The sequence below is a fragment of the Callorhinus ursinus genome, unplaced genomic scaffold (assembly GCF_003265705.2).
Source record: "Callorhinus ursinus isolate GAN/ISIS: 27379988/994484 unplaced genomic scaffold, GSC_fseal_2.0 scaffold40, whole genome shotgun sequence".
Lineage (NCBI taxonomy): Eukaryota > Metazoa > Chordata > Mammalia > Carnivora > Otariidae > Callorhinus > Callorhinus ursinus.
In genome coordinates, this window is record NW_027397102.1 from 3,040,271 (window position 1) to 3,054,044 (window position 13,774).

At 36.8% G+C, this 13,774-nt stretch overlaps 1 protein-coding gene across 9 annotated transcripts in view; it reads right to left on the reverse strand.

Moving 5' to 3' along the window:
* The window catches only part of ATRX (ATRX chromatin remodeler), a 297,464-nt gene that overhangs the window by 79,628 nt on the left and 204,062 nt on the right, over nt 1–13,774 (reverse strand). For all 9 annotated transcript variants that reach the window (XM_025883129.2, XM_073880898.1, XM_073880897.1 and 6 more), the window contains 2 exons: nt 807–937; nt 16–104 (listed from right to left, as the gene is read on the reverse strand). In XM_025883129.2, coding sequence (XP_025738914.1) covers nt 16–104; nt 807–937 — 220 coding nt within the window. The remainder of the gene's footprint in view (nt 1–15; nt 105–806; nt 938–13,774) is intronic.

Here is a 13,774-nt window from a genome sequence, read left to right on the forward strand (position 1 = left end):
AATTATTCAATTTACTTTGTATAATCATCGGAGCTTAAACTCATGGAGGTTTCATCGGAATCTGAAGCTATAAATTCATCCATACTGTCTTCATCAAAGTATCCCTAGAGGAAAAAAAAATGATGAATGTTTTAATAGTTTACTTCAACTTATACTGAAAATTGTAATGATGTTTACTTTACCTGAGGATAAGTTAATTGTCATGGGATAAAAAAAGAACTGAAAGAACTACCATAGATTAAAAAAGGAAAGGAGATATCACAGATATGGTTACTAAATGCAATGTGAAACCTTGGATCGAATCATGGAAAAGAAAAAGGACATAAGTACAAAAACTGATGAAATCCAATTAAAGTCTATTGTATGGGCTAGCCCAGTGATGAGTATTAAGGAGAGCACATACTGCATGGAGCACTGGGTGTTATACGAAAACACTGAATCATGGATCACTACATCAAAAACTAATGATGTATTGTATGGTGACTAACATAATAAAATAAAATTAAATTTAAAAAAATAATAAAGTCTATTGTTTAGTTAATACTACTGACCCAATGTTACTTTTTAAATTTTTGTCATTTTACCATGGTTATACAGATGTTAAGAATAACATTTAATACTCCTTCCATAATCATAATGCATTCTAACATATAGAAATTAACTAGAAACAAAATAGGTTGAATTACTGTACTACAAAGCAAAGGAAAATTCCAATATACAGTAAGTCTATATAGATCAACCTTTTTCCTGAAGTTATTCTGCTTCCAACAGATATGTTTTAATCGATTTTAGGTTACCTGATTTACCTTATTTTCTTTGCTAATGTAGTCCAGCTGCAAACACCAAGGATGAGTCCAGATTCTACTTAACATCTGAAAATCTTGGAAAAGTTTTGCACCTGCCTTTCCTCTTCCACCTTCACTGCTATTACCTACACCTGATCAAAAAAAGTAGTTAATGTTAAGACAAGAATTCTCTGTGTCAGGAGAGGTGGGTGGAGGGATGGGTTAAATACGTGATGGGGATTAAGGAGTACACTTGGGATGAGTACTGGGAGTTGTATGAAGTACTGAATCACCAAACTGTACATCTAAAACTAATTACACTGTATGTTAACTAACTGGATTTTAAATAAAAACTTAGGAAAAAAAAGAATTCTCTATGTCAACCAACATGCTTTTCTAAATTAGGGATTTTAACTTTATTCTGTGCCATGGACTCTTGTGGCAGTATAGAGAAGTTTATAGACATCTTTCTTTGAATAATGTTTTGAAACGTAAAATAGGAAAACAAAAGAAACCCATTACATATAAATTATCAAAATATTAAACATCGTTATGATACAGTAATATGTGTACTTTGTTAATGCATTAAATAACAAAATATAGCAGCAAGTCTAAGAATTATCTGAAATTCTGAAGTCCTGATAAAGGTAAATAATTTTGAGATATCAGTAACAATAATAGAAATATTTGATTTCTATTGGTAACAAAGTCACAGTTATCACTAATACTACTATAGTTTATTGCCCACATTATAACTGGAAAAAATGCTAATTTTCATCAGAGGTTAGTAAAAATTAATGTGATTTTTTTCTTATTCAGGTTCACATACCCCCCATAATTCCATCTGTAGACCCTGGATTACAAACTCCTCTTTTAAAATTGAGGGTTAGCAGAGGGGAGGTGGGTGAGGGGATGGGTTAAAGAGGTGATGGGAATTAAGGAGTGCACTTGCCATGATGAGCACAGGGTGATGTACAAAAGTGTTGAATCATTATACTGTACACCTGAAACTAAATTTACACTGTATGTTAACTAACTGGGATTTTTAATTTTATTCTATTGGGGGAGGGGGACAAAGAGAGTCTTAAGCAGCCTCTGCACCAAGTGAGGAGCCCAAGGTGGGGCTTGAAATCACGACCTGGGCCGAAACCAAGACTTGGACACTTAACCAACTGGGCCACCTAGGCGCCTCTAACTGGAATTTAAATGAAAACTTAAAAGCTCTTGTTTTAGATAAAGCCTCTCTGTATCCCATCTTTTATAAATTCCAACTCTTCTTAAACAAAAAAATGTACTCCTAAAAACTGTTTTTCACGTTGAAAACATTAATTTCTTCTGCTCAGAGTAATTTCAACAAAATTAAGTTTTTTCTATAGAAGCAAAATGAAAATGAAATGAATACACATTTCATTTATATGACACATATCAAGGAGGTAAGATGCAAAACAAAACTGGTTAAACAAAAAAAGCAGCATTTAAGCAATAACATATTTTTCTGTCCACAGTTTTAAAAGATGTAAATTCACCAATAACTAGTAAGTCTTGCCTCTACTCATGGCAAGAGAAAATTTAATGATATGAAACACTAATAAAAATGCATGAAAATCTGGTAGTGATTATTTTGCCTTTTAAGAGGTATTTCCACCGTGTATAATAGGAATCATTGCTATGAAAATGAAGAATCTAATTTCTTGATATACAACTGCTCATAGCATTCCTTTATAATTTATTTCTGCAATATCAGTAGTGATGTTCTTTCACATTCCTGATTTTAGTCGTGTCTCCTCTATTACTTTGCAAGTACAGCTAAAAAGGTATCAATTGATCTTTTCAAAAAAGCAAATTTCAGTTTCAGTGATTTTCTGTGTTTTTTCCTCCTTTATATTTATTTCTGCTCCAGTCCTTATTCTTTCTTTGTACTTGCTTTGGGTTTAGTTTGCCCTAACTTTAGTTGCTTAAGGTAAGAGGTTAGACTATAAACTTGAGATCTTTCTTCTTTTTAAATTATAGGCATTTACAGTTATAATTTTCCCTCTTTAAGCATGCTTTATCTGCATCCCATATTTTAGTACCTTGTGTTGTTTTCATCCATGTCTAAATATTTTTTAATTTTCCTTGTGATTTCTTCTTTTATCTACTGGCTATTTGGAAGTCTGTTATTTATATACATTTGTGAATGTTCTAACTTTCCTTCTGTTACTGGTTTGTAATTTCATTCCCATATGGTTAAAGAAAACATTTTGTGTGATTTTTATCCTTTTATGTTAATTGAAACTTGTTTTATAATCTAAAATATGGTCTATCTTGAAGAATATTCCACATGCACTTGAGAGGAATATGTATTCTGCTGCAGCTCGATGGAGTGTTCTTTTAGAGGTCTGTTAAGTCTGGTTGGTTTATAGTGTTTTCCAAGTCTTTTATTTCCTTGTTGATCTTCTACCCAGCTGTTCTATCACTGAACACCTTATGAGTTAAAATTAATGTAAAGGAGGGGCACCTGGATGGTTCAGTCGGTTAAGTGTCTGACTCTTGATTTTAGCTTAGGTCATGATCTCAGGGTCTTAAGAGCAAGCCCTGCATCAGGCTCCATGCTGGGCATGGAATCTGCTCAAGATTATCTTTCCCTCTCCCTCTGCTCTCCTCCCCCCACCACTCACGTTCTCTCTCTTAAAAAAAAAATTAATGTAAAGAGAGATTTTTTTTTAAAAAAGGTAATCTATACTTTATCATTTTATACTCCAAGAAAGACTAAAAGCCAATTCTTGTTTTGTGGGGGCAAAAACTACTCTTGCATATATCATAAATATCTTCTATTATGGAAAAACTTCCTAAGACTTTTAGGCCTAACTAGCTAAGATAGGAAAAGGGAGGACATTTTTAAAGGGAAAAAAATTCTACCTGAAAAGGAAAAAAAGTTTCTTCTACCTACACCATTGATTTATGTTAGAGTTGATATTCTCTGTGGGAAATGGGAACCACATAAAAAGGATATGTTAATAAACTAGCCAAATAAATATCCACAGAAAAATGTTCTCTACTCAAGAGTATTGATAATTATTACTGAATCATTCTATCTTTTCAAAAAAAATGTTTTTGACTCCAAATCACTTTATTCGGAAAATATACCAAAAAAGGTTAGGTGAATACATGATTAATCAATCATGACAAACTGTTATTGAACCTTATTTACACCTACAGTTTTTACATGAGATGTTATCATGGGGTCTGTGGTAAACTCAATAATGGTCTCCCAAATATATCTACATTCCAATCCTATATACATCTGCCAAATATATCTACACTCCAATCCACCCATGAGTTATTCTATATGGAAAAAGAAAATGTGCAGATGCAATCAAGAAAAGGACCTGAAATTGAAGAAGACCATCCTAGTTTATCCAGGAGGATCCAATGCAACCACAATAATCCCTGTAAAAGGGATCCAGAAGTGAGAGTAGAAGGTGATGTGATGACATATGCACAACTGGAGTGACACACGTTCAATATGGAGAATACAGACAGCCACCAGAAGCTGAAAAAGACAAGGAAATATTTTCCCTCCCTAGAGCAGCCAGAAGAAACCAGCCCTGACTTTAGCCCAGTAACACTAACCTTGGACCCTCAACCCCCAGAACTGTAAGAGAATAAACTTGTTCTAAGCCATCAAATTTGTGGTAATTTTCTACAGCAGCAAGAGGAAATCAATACAGCATCCTAGTGAAATGTTTATCAAACTTGGCGCACATCAGAATCACCTGGGCAATGTGTTATACACACACTTGGATCCCATTCCTATAAATTCTGATTTCCTAGATATGTGATGAGGCACAGAAATATAAACTTTCTAAGAAGGTTCTCAGGTGCTTGTTGCGCCGCAAACTAGGGTACAAGTCATAAAGAATGGTTGGGAAAACTCACTGCTTCAATTAGTTTGCTAGGGCTGCCATAGCAAATCACCACAAACCCAAAATCTTAAGACCACAGAAATATAATCCTTCACAGTTTGGGAGATCAGAAGTCCAAAATCTATCCTACTGAGCCAAAATCAAAGTGTCCATAGGGCCATCCACATTCCCTCTGGAAGCTCCAGGAGAGAATTTATTCCTTGCCTCCTGAGGCACGTGGTGGCTGCTGGCATTCCCTGACTTGCAGCTACAACAATCTCTGCCTCTATCGTCACAATTCCTCCTCTTCTGTGTATATCAAATCTCCCTCAGGCTCTCTCCTGTAAAGATACCTGCAAATGGAATTAGGAGCCATCTGGACAATCCAGGACAATCTCCTCATCTCAAGATCCTTAGTTTAATCACCTCTAAAAAAAATCCCCTTTTCTTATAAAGTAACACAGGTTCCAGGACCTAGGTAACATCTAACATCTCCAGGTGGCCATTGTTCAGCCTACCACACTGCCTTAAGTGCCCTTCAAGGTTATTCAAGACAGTAGAGCTAAAGCAAACTTTCCAAAAATACAATACTAAAAGCTTTTTATTATTCAATTTCCCTTTTGACCTCTTACACATTACAATTACACTATTAAAATAAACCAGTCTCACTGGAGTATTCTGATGATCAATACAGTTATAATAAACAGGGAACTGGAGATGATCATAATAAAACACCATGGGCTATATCAATAAATTTTATAGAGTTTCCCCAAGTCCTGAAAATTATTTCAAAGAATTTTCCACATAAATGAATAAAAAGGGTTGATCTAAAGAACTTGGGAGTAGTTTAGCCACTAAGAATATGGAAACACCTTCTAGGATTTCCACACCGTTTTATCACAAAATCCTTACTAATCAAATAATTCCTTTGTACTATTTCAGAAATCTGTTTTCCTTTCCTCCAATGCTCCTTCAGTTAACTTGCAGGACTCAAGGCCACTTTTAAACATAACAAAGACTAAGGAAAGCCTAAAACCCAAGCACTAACACAACTACTAGGAGGTGCCCAGAAGAATTCTACTTATAATGAACAGTAAGTGAAAAAGAGTATCTCATTGATATTAGTTATTTCACTGCCTCAATACATCAATGCATGTCCCATAAAGCTGACTTTAAGCAGATGGCTCAGTTTTGACAATCTAAACATATGCTGTTTTATCTGTTCAAGTCTAAATCTAAATCTTGTAGTCATACCACCTTCTGATTAGTCACACACTATAGGAAGCTCACATAAAAATTACCACCCGTGAACTATCATGCAAAGACCACTGAAATTGGTTAACATTCTTTGGAGTATGCTTATTTTATTTATGCAGAAAGTAAAAGAAACAAAGGAATAATACTTTAAGTACTGGAGAGCCCCCAGTTCATATCATCAAATAGCCCATCATTTGCCCAAATTCCCACTAACTTAAAAGTTAAGAGTGCTTCAAGCACAAATTTTAATATCAAGGGATCTGAGACTAAAAATATCCCCAGACCCCTGACAGAAACAACAGCAAATCCTTTCTGGAGTAACCAAATGTTAGCCTAGGACTCAAAAAATTACCCCATATTAACACTCCAAAGGATATTAGGAACTTGTGGTCAAAAGTACTTAAACACACATGGAAACAAGGCAGCATGCCTGAAAAATTGACAGAAATTAGAGATGAAACAAATCTATAAAGATTTCAAAAACTGGAATAATCAGACATAGACTATAACTGTTTACTACGTTTAAAGAAATGTTAAAGATAATCTAGAAAGTACATGCAAGACACAGGAAATCATAAAGAATGAGCAATTAGCTGGAAGATAACTAAATAAAACTTCTGTAGATAAAAAAGTAAGCCACTGAGTTTTTTTTTAAGTTTTATTCAGATATAGTTCACAATTTACCATTTACAATTCACTAGTGTATTCACAGAGCTGAGCAACCATCACCAAAATCTAGTTTTTAAAACATTTTTATCACCCCCAAAAAAAACCCTATACCCCTAAGCCAACACCCCCCAATTTCTTTATTTCTCCTACAACCCTAGGAAACCACTAATCTACTTTGTCTCTACAGATCTGCCTACTCTAGACATTTCATATAAATGGAATCATACATCTGGTCATTTGTGACTAGCTTCTTTCACTTAGCATATGTTTTCAAGGTTGAGTTGTGTTGTAGCATGTATCAGCATTTTCTTCCTTTTCATTACTTAATAATGTTCTATGATATGCATGTATCAAATCTGTTTAACCCTTCACCAGTTGATGGGCATATAGGTTGTTTCTAGCTTTGAACTCTTATGAACAATGATGCTATGAACATTGGTGTACAAATCTTTGGATGTACAAGTGTTTTCCTTTCTATTGAGTATACATTCAGAAGTATAATTGCTGGGTTATATGGTAACTCTATACTGAACCTTTGATTGCCAAACTGAGCTCCACATAAGTTACACCATTTGACATTTGAAACCAACAAAACACAGGGTTCCAATTCCTCCACATCCTCACCACTTACTATTTTTCTATTTCTTGGATTATAGCCATCCTAGTGAGTAACAAAAGGTATCCCACTGTGGTTTTGAGTTACATTTCCAATTATGTTGAGCATCATCTAGAGCAGTGGTTCTCATGCTGCAGGTACACCAAAATCACCTGTAGGGCTTATAAAACACAGGTCCCTGAGCCCTACTCCAGATCCACTTAATCAATGTCTAAAGGGTGGCACTTGGACACATGCATATGAATGTTCTCTATTTATGAGTACAATTCAGTGGCATTGAGTACAATCACGATGTTGTGCAACCATCAACACTCCATTCCTAAAACTTTTTCATGATCCTAGAAAGAAACTCTGTACATATTAAAAATAACTCTGTATTTTCCCCTCCCCCAAACCTTGGTAACTACTACTTTCTGCCTCTATGAATCTGTGACTACTCTAGGTACCTCTAAGTGGAATGAAACAGTATTCGTCATTTTGTGTCTGGCTTATTTCACTTATCGTGACAGCTTTGGGATTCATTAATATTGTAAAGTGTCAGCATTTCCTTTCTTTTTAAGACTAAATAATATCCCATGGTATGTATGTATGTATGTGTATGTGTGTATGTATGTATGTGTATTATGTATATATCATATTTATATATGATAAATATAACATTTATATGATTTATATATGATAAATATATATATATTTATATATATATATATCAAATTGCCTTTCTCTATTCATCTGTCAGTGGACACTGGGATTGCTTCCACCTTTTTGGCTATTATGAACACTACTGCTGTGTAAACAAGAGCGTGCAAGTATCTGTTTAAGTTCCTGCTTTCAATTATTTGGTGTATATACCTAGAAGTGGAATTGCTGGATCATACACTGGATCATTATGGAAATAATTCTATGTTTAACTCTTTGAGGAATGGCAGCACTGCTTTTCCCATAGCAGCTACACCATTTTACACTGTCACCAGCAATGCACCAGGGTTATAATTTCTCCACTTTCTTGACAACACCTGTTCTTTTTTTTTTTTTTTGGTAATATGCATCTTATCAGGTATTAAGTGATATCTTGTGTTTTGCTATTGGCATTTCTATAATAACCAGTGATGATGCAGAACATCTTTTCATGTGCTTATTGGCCATTTGTATATATTCTTTGGAGAAATGTCTATTGAAGTCCTTCACTCATTTTCCAATTGTGCTGAGTTTTATTGTCGTTGAGTTATAGGAGTTCTTTATATATTCTGGTTATTAATCCCTTCTCAGATACAGGATGTCAAAAAATTTTCTCCCATTCTGTGGGTTGTCTTTTCATGTGTTCCCTTTCTGCATGCCTTAAAACACTATATGGATTTTAATATTGACTTATGCTTAAAATCAGGCTAACATTTACTGATTAAAAAATTAAGTAACAAACTGATGATTACCAGGGGGGAGGCAGAGGGGGGATGTCTAAAATAGTTTATGGAGATTAAGGAGTGCATGTGTGATGAGCTCCGGGTATTGTATGGAAGTGTTGAATCACTATATTGTACACTATAGTGTATTGAAAATAATATTACCCTATACAGTAACTAACTGGAATTTAAATAAAAACTTTAAAAAATTAAGTATCCATATTTTAAAACATGAAGTGTTTACTGAAGGCAGAGGCTTACATGTAAATATAAACTGATAACCGATGGTAAAAGGAATACTGCAGGATTATACTGAAAAAGGGGAACAAAGGAAAATTAAGGACTTTAATTTCTTTAAAATTCAAGAAAACTCAGTTTCTTATTACTTTAATTCTATAAATATTAAAATATTACAGATTATTACTATTAATATTAACACAAAACTGTTCCTAGTATAAAAAGCAAAATTTAAGTGAACTTCTTAAAACCAAATAGAATCTAGAAAGTCAAATATAAAAACAAAAGAAATTTTGGAACATGTGACAGAAAAACACTAAACATTTTAAGTTCAAGCGAAATACGTGGGTGAGATTTCAGGAGAAATACTGTGATGGTTGGTAGTGAGAATCAAGATAGAGTAGCCTTTAATATAACCCATTTGGCCTTTCATGTAGGTTTTTATTCAAAGGGAATATTAACTCAGGTTATGCTACTTTAAGGAAAATAAAACATCACATTTAGTTGGGTGGAACCCCAAACATTTTCACAAATGAAAGATTCATGACATCAGATGATAATTTAACAAACATACTTTTCAGAAAGAGTTAAGAGGCAGAGTAATAGGGGAACCTATGCTTGCCCCCTCCAACGAACACAGCTAGATAAATATCAAATCATTCTGAACACCCAGGAAATCAATCTGAGGACTGATAGAACAAACTGCACAACTAGAGGGAGAAAAGAGGCCAGCCACATCATGGAAGTTAGGAGGTGAGGAGACGTAATTTGGAGAAGAAAAGAACTGCTGGTGAGGCAGAGGAGAGGAAGCCCAGATTAGGAAAAGAGAGAGACAGAAAGAGAGAGACAGAGACAGAGAGACAGAGAGATAAGAAAAACACTTCCCCTACACCACTGATGGGGAAAGTGAGAGGGGCTAATTATCACATGTATTTACAAACAGTGGAGCACAAAGTCTGGTTTTAGAAGTCCGTGCCATGGGGCGCCTGGGTGGCTCAGTCGTTAAGCATCTGCCTTCGGCTCAGGTCATGATCCCAGGGTCCTGGGATGGAGCCCGGCATTAGGCTCCCTGCTCCGCGGGAAGCCTGCTTCTCCCTCTCCCACTCCCCCTACTTGTGTTCCCTCTCCTGCTGTGTCTCTCTCTGTCAAATAAATAAATAAAATATTTTTAAAAATTTTAAAAATAAAAAAAAGGAAGTCCCATGTCATCAGTGGGATTGAACCTGGCTGGCGAAGAGGTGCTCCTGTGGAGAAGAAAGGCAGAAGCTGGGGAGCAGAAAGCATGATCTGAGGATCCCCTGGGTTGCACTAGGAGAGACAATTCCCTTTCATGGAGAGCATTTGGGAGAATGGCACTGCCTTTATGGGAACAAAAGAGCAGGCAAGTGCCACTGAGCTGCCCCATTCTTTAGCATAGGAGACACCTGCTTAGGGCAGCTAACCTGCATGTCAGCTTCTTGTGCTTTATGGTAAACTCCAAGCCCCTGTGCATTCCTGCAACTACCCTTCTGGGCCAAACCAGCACCAGCCACAGTGTGACAAGACCCTCCCCCAGAGGATCAGTGCAGGTCCATGCATCGCAGGGTACCTAAAATTTAGAGTTCTGAAACCCAGTCTGTGTGCCTCTGATAAAAACACAGGAGCACGGCACCACTGGCTGGGCAGACGCTCAGACAGAGACAGGGTGAAGACATATATCTGAGGAATGCATGGGACAAACGAGGGGAGACTGTTCGCTCTTCTACGAGGGCTTTCTGAACATTGGCAGGTGCAAACTTCCCTCTCTGGGATGAAAGAGATGGCTAACATTTTTACCCCTGCCCATAAGAACAGACAGATTGCAGTGAGAAATACAGTGCCCACAGTGGAGCCTTGAGTTGCTTACACCAAACCCCAGCCCCCTGGGCTCTGCAGGTGTTTTCTTTTTTTCTTTCTTTTTTTCTTTTTTTTGCTAGGACAAGTATAGCTAATACTCAGAGCAGGAGCGCCACACCCCTCCCACCAGAAGACCAGCACAAACCCTCCACATGTACCAAGTCTACTAGCCACACAAAGCTGCAAAGCTTCAGCTCTAGGGGAAATAGGATCAGCCTGTTTTAACAAGGGGACCAAAAACACCTACTTAAAACTCACCACACACTGGAAAAGGAGCAAACATTCCACGCTGTAGGCAAGGAGAAACTCTGCAGAGGACTAACCTGAAGGAAAGAGCTGCGAAACCACAACAGCAGAGTGCTCACAGCACACACCAGAAACACTTTCTGAAGCACCAGGCCCCGGACAGTATATGACCTCTTCTTAATACAACCATTACTCTCAGGGGCAGAAAATATAACAGGCTTTCATAAGACACAGGAGAAGACAGAGACCTAGACAAAATAACAAGATGGAGGAATTTGTCCCAAAACAAAGAACAAGAAGAGGTCACAGGCAGGGATCTAATCAAACCAGATATAAATAATATGCCTGAACCAGAATTTAAAACAACAATTACTAGCTGGGCTTAAGAAAAGCAAAGAAGACACTAGGGAGTCCCCTGGCGCAGAAATAAAGACCTACAAACTAGTCATGCCAAAATAAAAACTACTATAACCAAGATGCAAAACCGACTGTATGTAATGACCACAAAGATGGAAGAAGAATAATGAGTAAGTCATATTGAAGATAAAATTATGAAATAATGAAGCTGAAGAGGGAAAGAAAAATGCTAGATCACGAATGTACAGTAGAGAAATGAGCGACTCCATAAAGCATAACATTTGTATCATAGGAGTCCCATAAGTAGAGAGGGAAAAGGGAGCAGAAGGTTTCTTTGAGGAAACTATAGCTGAAAACTTCCCTCATCTGGGGAAGGAAACAGACATCCAAATCCAGGAGGCACAGAGAACTCCCATCAAAATCAAAAAAAGCAGGGCAACACCAAGAGATATCATAGTAAAATTTGCAAAATAAAATACAGCCATAAGGACAGAATCCTAAAAACAGCAATGGAAAATAAATCCCTGGAACGTCTGGGTGGCTACTCTTGATTTCGGTTCAGTTCATGATCTCAATAGGGATTGAACCCCGTGTCTGGCTCTGCACTTCAGCAGAGAGTCTGCTTGAGATTCTCTCTCTCCCTCTCCCTCTGCCCCTCCTACCCCTGCTCTTTCTCTCGCAAATAAATAAATCTTTAAAGAAAAAGAAATCCCTAATGTACAAGGGAAGACAAATAAGGTTAGCAGCACATCTAACCACAGAAACTTCACAGGCCAGAAGAGAGCGGCATGATATATTCAACATGCTGAATAGGAAATACATGCAACCAAGAATAACTGACACAGCAAGGCTGTCATTCAGAATAGAAGGTGAGATAAAGGGTTTCCCAGACAAACAAAATTAAAGGAGTTTGTGACCACTAAACCAGCCCTTCAAGAAATATTAAAGGGGAACTCTGAGTGGGAAAGAAAGACCAAAAGCAACAAAGACTACAAAGGAACAGAGAAAATCTCCAGAAACAGAGAAAATCTCCAGAAATATCAATGTTACATTTAATACAATGGCACTACATTCATATCTATCAAATCACTGTGAATGTAAATGTACTAAATGCTCCAATCAAAAGACATAGGATGTCAAAATGGATTTAAAAAAAAAAGACCCATCTACATGCTGCCTACAAGAGACTCATTTTAGACCTAAAGACACCTGCAGATTGAAAGTGAGGGGACAGAAAAATACTTACCATGCAAATGTATGTCAAATGAAAGCCAGAGTAGCAATAATTATACAAGACAAACTAGATTTTAAACCAAAGACTGTAATAAGAGATGAAGAAGGGCACTATATGGTGATAAAGGGGTCTATCCAACAAGGAGATGTAACAATTGTAAATATTTATGCCCCCAACTTGGGAGAACCCAAATATAAAAATCAATAACAAGGAAAATCATTTATAACAATAGAATAATAGTAGGGGACTTTAAAACCCCACTAACAGCAATGGACAGATCATCTAAGCAGAAAATCAACAAGGAACCAATGGCTTGGAATGACACACTAGACCAAATGGACTTAACAGATGTATTCAGAACATTTCATCCTAAAGCAGAATACACATTCTTTCCCAGTGCACACGAAACACTCTCCAGAAGAGAATACACACTGGGTCACAAATCAGGCCTCAACAAGTACAAAATATTTAGATCATACCATACGTGTTTTCTGACCACAGTACTATGAAACTTGAAGTCAACCACAAGAAAAACTTTGGAAAGAACATAAATACATGGAAGTTAAAGAACACGCTACTAAAGAATGAATGGGTGAACCAGGAAATTAAAGAAGAAATAAAGAAATACATGGAAGCAAATGAAAATGAAAACATGACGGTCCAAAACCTTTGGGATGCAGCAAGAACAGTCATAAAAGGGAAGTATACAGCAATACAGGCCTGCCCCAAGAAGCAAGAAAAGTCTCAAATATAAAACCTAACCTTACACCTAAAAGAGCTAGAAAAGAAATAGCAAGTAAAGCCTAAAGCCAGCAGAAGAAGGGAAACGGTAAATACTAGAGCAAAAATAATTGATACAGAAACAAAAAAGAACAGATGAATGAAACCAGGAGCTCTTTGAAAATTTTAGTAAAATTGATAAACCCCTAGGCCAGACTTATCAAAAAGAAAACAGAAAGGACCAAAATAAAATCACAAGTGAGAGAGGAGAAACCACAACCACCACTACAAAAATACAGTTATAAGAGAATACTATGAAAAATTATATGCCAGGGGCGCCTGGGTGGCTAAGCTGGTTAAGCGACTGCCTTCGGCTCAGGTCATGATCCCAGGGTCCTGGGATTGAGCCCCACAACCAGCTCCCTACTCGGCAAGAAGCCTGCTTCTCCCTCTCCCACTCCCCCTGCTTGTGTTCCCTCTCTTGCTGTCACTCT